Consider the following 13,915-nt stretch of genomic DNA (forward strand, 5'->3'; position numbering starts at 1 on the left):
TACCATATTGGGGTTGTTCCTTTATGTTTTTCCTCATGGGTATTTACAGCGAGGGCTATTATGTAGGTTTGGTTTTGGAAGCTCTGTTCCACTGTGCGTCAAGTTGTCTAATTTTGTTTAATGCTTGTATTGTTACAAAAAAAAAAAAAATAACAAAAAAAAATGTAGCCTGCTAAGTAATTTGTAAAATTAACACATCCAGGTTTTTTATTACCAATCACAGAGATCACAGTACTTTCCCTGACAATTCTTATATCTGCTTGTCTCATCAGAAGAATGGAGACATATTGGTTAAAGCATCATCCAAGGTCAGCATCTACTCTCTGGTCCTTTGGTCTTGTCATTTGGGATGCTGGCATCGAGATGACACATTCATATAGAATCTGGTACCTGTGCAGTTGGTGGCTGTGTTCACAATTGTCCCTGCTTCAGCCCTTCACTTTGACTTACTATTGAATTACTATGTTGTGTCTGATCACTGGGAGAGAGAAGAGTGAGAAAATACTTCCTCCTTCCGCAAGCCTATGCAAATCATTGATTGGAGCTCAAGGGCAGCTTTATAGTGAGAAGAGGTGGAGCTTCCTTCTGAAAACAAACTGACTGCTATGTGGGAAGATCTGCCTCCCCGACCTCGGTTCCCCTTAGTCCTAGGGATGTTACCAAAAGTTACTGTTGCAAGAGAGGCCAGTAATTTGACTTTAAGCTCCATGTAGGCTTCGTGAAAATTTAAAAGCAAAGAGCCAATCATGCAAGCAGGAAGTAGCAACAGCAGCAGACTGAAACAGAAAGATAATTTTAATTATAATAAATTGGTAACTAAGAGTAATATGCTATATGATTATCTTATATCTGGTGCATATTGACTTTACTTCCTCATTTCTAAATGTCCTACTTTTTCATCTTCATCTTTTTTGTCTCCAGCCTCAGGGGAGAAGATGTCCCTGAAAGCCGCAACCAGCAACATTACCAACAAAAACGATCCCAAGTCCTTGAATTCACGAGTCTTTATCGGCAACCTGAACACAGCAGTGGTGAAGAAGAGTGATGTGGAATCCATCTTCTCAAAATACGGCCGGGTGGTGGGATGCTCAGTGCACAAAGGATATGCTTTTGTACAGTATCTGAATGAGAGGCATGCAAGGGGAGCTGTTCTTGGGGAAAATGGACGAATATTGGCTGGACAGACATTGGGTAAGTAGAAAGCTACTCCAAAACAAACCAAAGCAATACATTCTAATACAAGTTGAATTAGGCCCTCTAAGCCAAAGGTTTGTGGAGGCAGGATCATTGAAGTGCTGACTGGCCTGCCCATAAATTGTATCCTAATTTATAATGAGCATCTCTCCAGCTATAATTAGCCTTTACAACAAGTATTAGTACAAAGTACCACCATTGCAAAATTTTAATTGACTGCTGCACAATAAAAGCTTGTTACAAACTAGTAGAATTTAATTTTCATTTTTCATTTTAAGAAAATTCTTTTGATCGTCAGTGGGGTTAAACTGATGTCTGTTTTTGACCACAGTGATGAGAAAAATTGAAGTAGCAGGATTTTTCTTGAAAAAACAAATTGCTAACAGTGTATGTGTTGTTCTTTTGGTAAAGTCTATTCATTCCAAAATCAAAGGTTAAAAGCAAACAGAATTTTGAACTACTTTCGAATTACATTCTTCAAGCCATCAAATGTACTGAGAATTTTTGTACAAATTTTCATTTGAAAATCTAATAGCGTATAATCAGCTTTAAACATCTAATTTCAAAGTCCTACTTAAACAATGAGAAAACAATTTTGTGTTTCTCTGCTGTAGATGAGACAGGTGCTAAAAGGTCAAAGACTTAAAGGAGTTGTAAAGTCAGAAGGTTTTTTCTCTTAATGCATTGTTTGCATTAAGATAAAAAGCCTTCTGTGTGCAGCAGTCTCCCTCAGCCCCCTAATACTTACCTAAGCCCCATTTCTGTCCAGCGATGTCCACAAGTGTCTTAGTTCCTGATTGGCTGAGACACAGCAGCGACGCCATTGGCTCCCGCTGCTGTCAATCAAAGTCAGTTAGCTGTTCGGGAGAGAGATAGGGGGCGGGGCCATATGGCAGCTTCGTGTCTAAATGGATACACGGAGCTGCAGCTCAGCTTGGGTGCCCCCATAGCAAGTTGCTTGCTGTGGGGGCACTCAACAGGAGGGAGGGGCCAGAAGCACAGAAGAGGGAGCTGAGAAGAGGAGGATCTCAGCTAACATGTTTGTTATTGTAATAGAAAAAAAAACTAGACTTTACAGTCACTTTAAGCCTGGTATACACAATGAGAATATCGGATTAATAAGCATTGTTTTTTTTGGCTTTTTTGCATGCTAGTCTCATATTATAAATGAATAGGTTACTGTACTAGAGTTCAGAAAATTCTCATAAGACAGAATACAACTTCCGTCAATGATGTAATGTATTGTATTGTAATGTATTCTTTTGTTTCTGAGCATGCACAGCCTTGGTCACTCAATTTTTTATGGACGAATAGTGTACCGATTACATGAAAATAATTTGTTCTGTTATTGTATGAAGAAAAATGTTGTGCTCGTCCTTTTAGATAATCTTGCATGAACTGTTGAGATCGGCACTCGAAAGCTGTGTGCTAACAATCAGATTATCGAACGTTCGCTCCAAAAGCGTTTTTTTTTTTCCTTACAATTTTCTCATCGTGTGTACTAGGCATTATGTAGAAAGCTAGATTGTCAGGTTCTAACAGTCTTTCATAACACGAAAGACTCCTGCACTGCAGGCTGAAAAACCTATCCAATCAATAGAGGTAGGTCATAATCATTGAGTATTATGTAATTTCAGATTGCTGACTTTTCTAATTTGAAGATAGTTTTCACCATATTAATCATGTCATTGAGGAGGCTTTTGATGACCCTCATTCATAGCATTGGCCATTGGTCATTTCCCCTGGCAACTCTTATTACGGAGAAACGATGACATCATTCTGCATGCCGGCGGTGTTTGTTACATATCCTTTACATCAGAAAGTCACTGTAGCTGCATTTTAATGGTTTTAATAAATAGATTGCCAATTCCTCTGTATGGTAATCCTTCCATCGAGTGAGTGTACTTAGGATCAAAGCGTTGGCTGTTCCTGGAGACAGAGTTTCAGTGGCTGCAGAGCAGCAACGCATTTGGTGATCTCGCTGTGAGATCTTATGTTCTGGTAACCCTTTGTGGTGGAGCTGTTCTGTTACACATTTTTCCTCCCCTTTCCGGGTGGTGTCATTCACTTGGAAATTGTGTACAGAAGTTGATTGGCGTGGTGGATTACATATACTTATTCAATTTGGACACTTCCTTTTTTCATATGGTTTCTGATATGAACTATATTCACTCATGGATTTATATTTATTAAGCACTTTATTTATGAAAGTATACCAATGAATTAATTATTATTTTATATATTTATGGATTGTTAAATGTGTTCATAGGTTTTTCATTCAAAGGGACAGTGTACCTTTATATTGTGTTTCTTTTTCATGTATGTCACATCTGATGCCCAGATAGGTGGAAGGGTGCTGCAGTTCTAATTTCACATATTTCTAGTTCACTTAGCACAGGGATATATCATTTGGGGTTTTCTATATTGGTCATTTGAAGCCTTGCTACAAAGCAAACAGAGAACCCAAGTTGCTACACTGGCTGCAGCTGCAACCCATGGTGGTTCTTCAAGGGTGCTTAAGTAGTTAAAGTAGATGAGGGTACAAAAGTCACATGGCTTATTGCCACAATATGCAGACATGGAAAGTGAAGGATTATGGGGGGGAAAAAAACAGTTTGGGCCCTGTTTTAAGATTGTTTGTTGCTCCACTTATATACTGTACATGTATATTTCCATGTAGTCATTGGCCAAAGTCTTTCCCTATCAGGAAATCACATGGCCCCTAAAGCATGTTGTGACTGCAACCATATCTGCTCATTTTGTCTTTCTCAAGTGCTTCACAACAATGTTCATGCCAGTCCCCCAGTTATTATTAGTTGGCCCAGTACTGTCCGTAGCCCTTAAGAAGATTCTTGTTGTAGATTCTAGTCCCCTGTACAAATAAGCCCAGTGCTCACCTCGGAATAGAGGACCCCTTTCTATACTAATTATGCAGCCTCATGAGTTTTCTTATACTGTTCCCCCGTGTTCTTTTGGGCCCCAAATGGCACAGGTTGCACAGACAGCATGTTTTGGTGGGCTCCAATAAACCCAACCCTGAACCTGATAACTTCAATTTTTCATCTGTTATACTATTGATTCCTTCAGTCCTAGTGATGAAACGGAACAGTTTAGCACAGCTTAGCATAATTGTAGTGATGGATTGCAGTGTCATGCTTTTACCCATGATAATGTTTGGTCTTTATCTAAAAGCTCACTGCAGACAGCATTAACGTGCAGCACCTTCCTAAGCAAGGAAACAAATGCACTACATCTATAAAATGTACGTAATTTAAGGAATATATTGTAGGATGAACTAGAGTAGCCAAAGTGAGCTGGAATAAATTCTATGGAAATATGAAATAACTGTGCGCTTTTCTCAGCTTCTAAAGCGGTCAGTGTGGCTTTAGGATATGTTTGTTTCTCGAACACCACATCATTTTGTGGAAATATTTTTGACTGAATTTTACCTTTTGTGGGATGATGTTACTCTAAGTACACTTGCTAAATGCATGCATTTAGCAAGCAGCAACTATTATCGGATTTTGCTTGGTTGAAGCATTGCAATTATGGGTTACTACAATGGTTACCCCTATTGTATGCATAAGTCAAATACACATTATAGCATTTACAGTGGGGGAAATACTTATATACAGTAATCCCCTGCAGATTTTGTAAGTTTCCCACTTACAAAGGGTCTATAATTTTTATCATAGGTGTATTTTAAATGATAGAGACAGAATATCAACCAAAAATCCAGAAAAAACACATGATACAAATGTTATAAATTGAGTTGCAGTTCAGTGAGTAAAATAAGTATTTGATCCCCAAGCAAAATGACTTAGTACTTGGTGATGAAACTCTTGTTGGCAAGCACAGAGGAAAGCTGTTTCTTGTAGTTAGTGACCAGATTTATGCACATTCTTTACAGATCTTCTCTAAATCCTTAAGGTTTCTTGGCTGTCGCTTGGCAACTGGAAGTTTCAGCTCCCTCCATACATTTTCTATAGGATTAAGGTCTAGAGACTGGCTAGGCCACTCCATGACCTTAATGTGCTTCTTCTTGAGCCACTCCTTTGTTGCCTTGGTGGTATGTTTTGGGTCATGCTGAAAGACCCATTCATGACCCATGTTCAGTGTTCTGGCTGAGGGAAGAGGGTTCTCATCCAAGATTTTACAATACATGGCCCCGTCCATTGGCCTCTCAATGTGGCAAAGTCAGTTATGTACCTTTAGCAGAGAAACAGCCCCAAAGCATAATGTTTCCACCTATGTGCTTGACTGTAGGGATGGTGTTGTTAGGGTCATAGTCAGCATTTTTCATCCTTCAAACACAGTAAATCTCCCTCCTCAAGAAGGCACATGCACAGTCATGTCAATGAACATCTAAATGATTCAGAGGAGGATTGGGAGATGGTGCTGTGGTCAGATGAGACCAAAATTAAGCTCTTTGGCAATAACTCAACTCGCCATGTTTGGAAGAAGAAAAATGCTGACTATGACCCTAAGAACACCATCCCTAAAGTCAAGCACGGAGGTGGAAACATTATGCTTTGGGGCTGTTTCTCTGCTAAAGGTACAGAAGCACATTAAGGTCATGGAGTGGCTTAAGGTCTCCAGACCTTAATCCTATAGAAAATTTATGGAGGGAGTTGAAACTTCAAGTTGCCAAGAAACAGCCAAGAAACCTTAAGAAGATCTGTAAAGAAGAGTGGACCAAAATCCCTCCTGAGATGTGCGCAAGCCTGGTCACCAATTACAAGAAATCTCCTACCTCCTGCTTGCCAATAAGGGTTTCTTCACCAAGTACTACAGTGCATGGAAAAAGTATTCCTACCTCCTGAAATTTTCCACATTTTGTCATGTTAAAACCAAAAATGTAAATGTATTTTATTGGGATTTTATGTGATAGATCAAATGATAAATGGTTTTCAATTTTTTTACAAATAAATATGTGAAAAATGTGGCTTGCATTTGTTTTCAGCCCTCTTTACTCTGATAACCCTAAAATCTAGTGGAACCAATTGCCTTCAAGAGTCACCTAATTAGTAAATAGAGTCCACATCTGTGTAATTGAATATCAGTATAAATATAGCTGTTCTGTGAAGCCCTCAGAGGTTTGTTAGAGAACCTTAGTGAACAATCATCATGAAGGCCAAGAAACACACCAGACAGGTCAGGGATAAAGTTGTGGAGAAGTTTAAAGTAGGGTTAGATTATAAATTAATATCCCAAACTTTGAACATTTCATGGAGCTCTGTTCAATCCATCATCCAAATATGGAAAGAGTATGGCACAACTGCAAACCTACCAAGACATGGCCGTCCACCTAAACTGATATGCCCGGCAAGGAGAGCATTAATCAGAGAAGCAGCCAAGAGGCCCATGGTAACTCTGGAGGAGCTGCGGAGATCCACAGCTCAGGTGGGAGAATCTGTTAACAGGACAACTGTTATGCCCCGTACACACGGTCGGACTTTGTTCGGACATTCCGACAACAAAATCCTAGGATCTTTTTCCGACGGATGTTGGCTCAAACTTGTCTTGCATACACACGGTCACACAAAGTTGTCGGAAAATCCGATCGTTTTAAACGCGGTGACGTAAAACATGTACGTCGGGACTATAAACGGGGCAGTGGCCAATAGCTTTCATCTCTTTATTTATTCTGAGTATGCGTGGCACTTTGTCCGTCGGATTTGTGTACACACGATCGGAATTTCCGACAACGGATTTTGTTGTCGGAAAATTTTATCTCCTGCTCTCCAACTTTGTGTGTCGGAAAATCCGATGGAAAATGTCCGATGGAGCCCACACACGGTCGGAATTTCCGACAACACGCTCCGATCGGACATTTTCCATCAGAAAATCCGACCGTGTGTACGGGGCATTAGTTGTGCACTCTGCAAATCTGGCCTTTATGGAAGGGTGGCAAGAAGAAAGCCATTGTTGAAAGAAATCCATAAAAAGTCCTAACTACAGTTTGCGAAAAGCCATGTGGGGGACACAGCAAACATATGGAAGAAGGTGCTCTGGTTAAATAAGACCAAATTAAACATTTTTGCCTAAAAGCAAAGCGCTATGTGTGGCAGAAAACTAACACTGCACATCACCCTGAACACACCATCCCCACCGTGAAACATGATGATGGCAGCATCATGTTGTGGGGATGCTTTTCTTCTGCAGGGACAGGGAAGCTGGTCAGAGTTGATAGGAAGATGGATGGAGCCAAATACAGGGCAATCTTAGAAGAAAACCTGTTCGAGTCTGCAAAAGACTTGAGACTGGGACGGAGGTTCACCTTCCAGCAGGACAACAATCCTAAACATACAGCCAGAGCTACAACGGAATGGTTTACATCAAAGCATATCCATGTGTTAGAATGGCTCGGTCAAAGTCCAGACCTAAATCCAATTGAGAATCTGTGGCGAGACTTGAAAATTGCTATTTACAGATGCTCTCCATTCAAGCTGACAGAGATTGAGCTCTTTTGCAAAGAAGAATGTACAAAAATTTCACTCTCTAGATGTGCAAAGCTGGTAGAGACATCCCCAAAAACACTTGCACCTGGAATTGCAGTGAAAGGTGGTTCTATAAAGTATTGACTCAGGGGGCCTGAATACCAATACACACCACACTTTTCAGATACTTATTTGTAAAAAATGTTGAAACCCATTCATCATTTTCCTTCCACTTCACAATTATGTGCCACTTTGTGTTGGTCTGTCACATAAAATCCCAATAAAATACATTATTGTTTTTTTGTTGTAACTTGACAAAATGTGGAAAATGTCAAGGGGTATGAATACCTTTTCAAGGCACTATAAGTCATGATTTGCTTGGGGATTAAATACTTATTTTACTCACTGAACTGCAACTTAATTTATAGCATTTGTTTTATGTGTTTTTTCTGGATTTTTGGTTGATATTCTGTCTCTATCATTTAAAATACACCTATGATGAGAGGCATTGCTAGGTCTACAAAAGATCTGGGGCTAGAGCCCATAGCAGCGTTGTAAAGAAAGTCATACGCTTGGGCGGGCATACACAGGTATATAATATATGTGTGTGTCTGTGTATATATATCCCCAGAGAGCCCCCCCCTTACATCAGGGTCCCCAGAGAGTCCCCCACTTACATCAGGGTTCCCAGAGAGCCCCCCTTACAATAGGGTCTCCAGAGAGCCTCCCCCTTAAATCAGGGTCCCCAGAGAGCCTCCCCCTTAAATCAGGGTCCCCAGAGAGCCTCCCCTTAAATCAGGGTCCCCAGAGAGCCCCCCACTTACATCAGGGTCCCCAGAGAGCCTCCCCTTCCTCTTGGGTACCCCTACAGAGACTCTGGGCTATGGGCCCCAGATTCGGGGCTATAGCCCCAAAAGCCACCCCCTAGCGACGCCACTGCCTATGATGAAAATGATAGACCCTTCATTTCTTTGTTAGTGGGCAAACTTACAACATCTGCAGGGATCAAATAATTATTTTCCTCACTGTATCTGGTAGTGTATTCATCCCAAAAAAAATGTCCTATTATTTTCATTCATTACAGTAGTCTGATAAGCACTGTACCCATAGCCACAGTGAATTGTTTTACATATAAAGCATTTGCCAACCACAACTTGCATATCAGAAAAAAATAACCTGATCACCAGTCTCTACATACCCTTATAGTTCATTGCCCTATGTAGGTAAAGGGTGCATGTAGATGAAAACAAACCATGCATCTTTAGGCAAAGTTGGGTAATGCCTTTGCTATGAATGTAGGCCATTCACATTCCTCTCAGCCTGGATGAAAAACTCCTAGAGATCGCATCCCCCCCACAATCCTGCCTTGTTGCTAGGACATTGCTAAGACACTCTCAGCTGTTACTGCTTACCTCCACCCAGGGCCGTCTTTACCGCGGGGCAAAAGGGGCATCTGCCCAGGGCCCTGTCATTGTTGGGGGCCCTGCGCTGCCCGTCCCTTAAACCCTGCACACTGCCCGCCGGAGTTCGGCCACCTCCGGTGCTGGTCGCATGCTGGCTGCTCGCTACTGTCACTTGGAAATACACAAGCACGGCTTGTGTATTTCCAAGTGACAGCGCTTCTCTTCCGGCGGCTGTTCTCATCCCTCAGGGACACACACGATCTATGAGAGCAGAGGAGGAAGGGGGCGGGGACTCTGCACAGGGGAAGCTGTTTCTGGGACTGGCAGGTTCCACGGACATCGGAGGACAACATGCTGTGAGTACACAGAGTTTTCCTCTATACTGGAATGGGGGATGGGGGCTTTGTGGGAGGACAGCCTTGTACTTAGGGAGAGTGGAGCTCTGTATTGAAATCTGGGTGGGAGGAGAGCTGTGCACTTCTGCACTCTGCACCCACCTTACTCTGCACCCACCTCACTCTGCACTCTGCACCCACCTCACTCTGCACCCACCTCACTCTGCACTCTGCACCCACCTCACTCTGCACCCACCTCACTCTGCACCCACCTCACTCTGCACCCACCTCACTCTGCACTCTGCACCCACCTCACTCTGCACCCACCTCACTCTGCACCCACCTCACTCTGCACTCTGCACCCACCTCACTCTGCACCCACCTCACTCTGCACTCTGCACCCACCTCACTCTGCACCCACCTCACTCTGCACTCTGCACCCACCTCACTCTGCACTCTGCACCCACCTCACTCTGCACCCACCTCACTCTGCACCCACCTCACTCTGCACTCACCTCACTCTGCACTCTGCACCCACCTCACTCTGCACCCACCTCACTCTGCACTCTGCACCCACCTCACTCTGCACCCACCTCACTCTGCACTCTGCACCCACCTCACTCTGCACCCACCTCACTCTGCACCCACCTCACTCTGCACTCTGCACCCACCTCACTCTGCACACACCTCACTCTGCACCCACCTCACTCTGCACTCTGCACCCACCTCACTCTGCACCCACCTCACTCTGCACTCTGCACCCACCTCACTCTGCACCCACCTCACTCTGCACTCTGCACCCACCTCACTCTGCACCCACCTCACTCTGCACTCTGCACCCACCTCACTCTGCACTCTGCACCTACCTCACTCTGCACCCACCTCACTCTGCACTCTGCACCCACCTCACTCTGCACCCACCTCACTCTGCACTCTGCACCCACCTCACTCTGCACCCACCTCACTCTGCACTCTGCACCCACCCCACTCTGCACCCACCTCACTCTGCACCCACCTCACTCTGCACTCACCTCACTCTGCACCCACCTCACTCTGCACCCACCTCACTCTGCACCCACCTCACTCTGCACTCTGCACCCACCTCACTCTGCACCCACCTCACTGCACCCACCTCACTCTGCACCCACCTCACTCTGCACTCACCTCACTCTGCACTCTGCACCCACCTCACTCTGCACCCACCTCACTCTGCACCCACCTCACTCTGCACTCTGCACCCACCTCACTCTGCACTCTGCACCCACCTCACTCTGCACCCACCTCACTCTGCACCTACCTCTCTCTGCACTTACCTCACTCTGCACTTTGCACCCACCTCACTCTGCACCTACCTCACTCTGCACCTACCTCACTCTGCACTCTGCACCCACCTCACTCTGCACCCACCTCACTCTGCACCCACCTCACTCTGCACCCACCTCACTCTGCACCCACCTCACTCTGCACCTACCTCACTCTGCACCTACCTCACTCTGCACTCTGCACCCACCTCACTCTGCACCCACCTCACTCTGCACCTACCTCACTCTGCACCTACCTCACTCTGCACCCACCTCACTCTGCACCCACCTCACTCTGCACCCACCTCACTCTGCGCCCACCTCACTCTGCACTCTGCACCCACCTCACTCTGGACCCACCTCACTCTGGACCCACCTCACTCTGGACCCACCTCACTCTACACCCACCTCACTCTGCACTCTGCACCCACCTCACACTGCACTCTGCACCCACCTCACAATGTACCCACCTCACACTGCACTCTGCACCCACCTCACTCTGCACTCTATACCCACATCACTCTTCACCCACCTCACTCTGCACCTACCTCACTCTGCACCTACCTCACTCTGCACCTACCTCACTCTGCACCCACCTCACTCTGCACCCACCTCACTCTGCGCCCACCTCACTCTGCACTCTGCACCCACCTCACTCTGGACCCACCTCACTCTGGACCCACCTCACTCTGCACCCACCTCACTCTGAACACTGCACTCACCTCACTCTGCACCCACCTCACTCTGCACCCACCTCACTCTGCACCCACCTCACTCTGGACCCACCTCACTCTGCACTCTGCACCCACCTCACTCTGGACCCACCTCACTCTGGACCCACCTCACTGTGCACTCTGCACCCACCTCACTCTGCACCCACCTCACTCTGGACCCACCTCACTCTGGACCCACCTCACTCTGGACCCACCTCACTCTGGACCCACCTCACTCTACACCCACCTCACTCTGCACTCTGCACCCACCTCACACTGCACTCTGCACCCACCTCACAATGTACCCACCTCACACTGCACTCTGCACCCACCTCACTCTGCACTCTACACCCACATCACTCTTCACCCACCTCACTCTGCACCGACCTCACCTCTGCACCCACCTCACCCTACACTCTGCACCCACCTCACTCTGCACCCACCTCACTCTGCACCCACCTCACCCCTGCACCCACCTCACCCCTGCACTCTGCACCCACCTCACCCTACACTCTGCATCCACCTCACCCCTGCACTCTGTACCCACCTCACTCTTCACTCTGCACCCACCTCACTTTGTACCTACCTCACTCTGCACCCACCTCACCCCTGCACTCTGCATCCACCTCACCCCTGCACTCTGCATCCACCTCACTCTGCACTCTGCACCCACCCCACTCTGCACCCACCTCACTCTGCACCCACCTCACTCTGCACTCATCTCACTCTGCACCCACCTCACCCTACACTCTGCATCCACCTCACCCCTGCACTCTGTACCCACCTCACTCTTCACTCTGCACCCACCTCACTCTGCACCCACCTCACTCTGCACTCTGCACCCACCTCACTCTGCACCCACCTCACCCCTGCACTCTGCATCCACCTCACTCCTGCACTCTGCATCCACCTCACCCCTGCACTCTGCATCCACCTCACCCCTGCACTCTGCACCCACCTCACTCCTGCACCCACCTCACTCTGCACTCATCTCACTCTGCACCCACCTCACTCTGCACCCACCTTACCCCTGCATTCTGCACCCACCTTACCCCTGAACTCTGCATCCACCTCACCCCTGCATTCTGCACCCACCTCACTCTGCACTCATCTCACTCTGCACTCTGCACCCAGCTTACTCTGCACCCACCTCACCCCTGCATTCTTCACCCACCTTACCCATGCACTCTGCATCCACCTAACCCCTGCACTTTGCACCCACCTCACCCCTGCACTCTGCACCCACCTCAGTCCTGCACTTTGCACCCACCTCACCCCTGCACTCTGCACCCACCTCAGTCCTGCACTCTGCACCCACCTCAGTCTGCACCCACCTCACCCCTGCACTCTGCACCTACCTCACCCCTGCACCCACCTTACTCCTGCACTCTGCATCCACCTCACCCCTGCACTCTGTAGACACCTCACTCTGCACCCACCTCACCCCTGCACTCTGCACCCACCTCAGTCCTGCATTCTGCACCCACCTCAGTCCTGCATTCTGCACCCACCTCAGTCCTGCACTCTGCACCCACCTCAGTCCTGCATCCTGCACTCACCTCAGTCCTGCACCCTGCGCCCACCTCACTCCTGCACTCTGCGCCCACCTCATTCCTGCACTCTGCACCCACCTCACCCCTGCACTCTGCACCCACCTCACCCCTGAACTATGCACCCACCACACCCCTGCACTCTGCACCCATCACTCCCCTACACTCTGCACCCACCTCACCCCTGCACTCACCTCACTCTGCACCCACCTCAGCCTTGCACTCTGCACCCACCTCAGCCCTGCACTCTGCACCCACCTCAGTCCTGCACTCACCTCACCCCTGCACTCTGCACCCACCACACCCCTGCACTCTGCACCCACCTCACCCCTGCAATCTGCACCCACCTCACCCCTGCACTCTGCACTCACCTCACTCTGCACCCACCTCACCCCTGCAATCTGCACCCACCTCACCCCTGCACTCTGCACTCACCTCACTCTGCACCCACCTCAGTCCTGCACTCTGCACCCACCTCAGTCCTGCACTCTGCACCCACCTCAGTCTGCACCCACCTCACCCCTGCACTCTGCACCTACCTCACCCCTGCACCCACCTTACTCCTGCACTCTGCATCCACCTCACCCCTGCACTCTGTAGACACCTCACTCTGCACCCACCTCACCCCTGCACTCTGCACCCACCTCAGTCCTGCATTCTGCACCCACCTCAGTCCTGCATCCTGCACTCACCTCAGTCCTGCACCCTGCGCCCACCTCACTCCTGCACTCTGCGCCCACCTCATTCCTGCACTCTGCACCCACCTCACCCCTGCACTCTGCACCCACCTCACCCCTGAACTATGCACCCACCACACCCCTGCACTCTGCACCCATCACTCCCCTACACTCTGCACCCACCTCACCCCTGCACTCACCTCACTCTGCACCCACCTCAGCCTTGCACTCTGCACCCACCTCAGCCCTGCACTCTGCACCCACCTCAGTCCTGCACTCACCTCACCCCTGCACTCTGCACC

General features: G+C 47.6%; 1 protein-coding gene across 3 annotated transcripts in view; it reads left to right on the forward strand.

Annotated features, from left to right (window-relative positions):
• Window positions 1-13,915, forward strand: part of RALY (RALY heterogeneous nuclear ribonucleoprotein) — a 383,349-nt gene that overhangs the window by 277,896 nt on the left and 91,538 nt on the right. For all 3 annotated transcript variants that reach the window (XM_073606359.1, XM_073606357.1, XM_073606358.1), the window contains exon 3: window positions 922-1,191. In XM_073606359.1, coding sequence (XP_073462460.1) covers window positions 936-1,191 — 256 coding nt within the window. In that variant the 5' untranslated portion in view covers window positions 922-935. The remainder of the gene's footprint in view (window positions 1-921; window positions 1,192-13,915) is intronic.

The sequence above is a fragment of the Aquarana catesbeiana genome, linkage group LG12 (assembly GCF_042186555.1).
Source record: "Aquarana catesbeiana isolate 2022-GZ linkage group LG12, ASM4218655v1, whole genome shotgun sequence".
NCBI classification, from domain to species: Eukaryota; Metazoa; Chordata; class Amphibia; order Anura; family Ranidae; genus Aquarana; species Aquarana catesbeiana.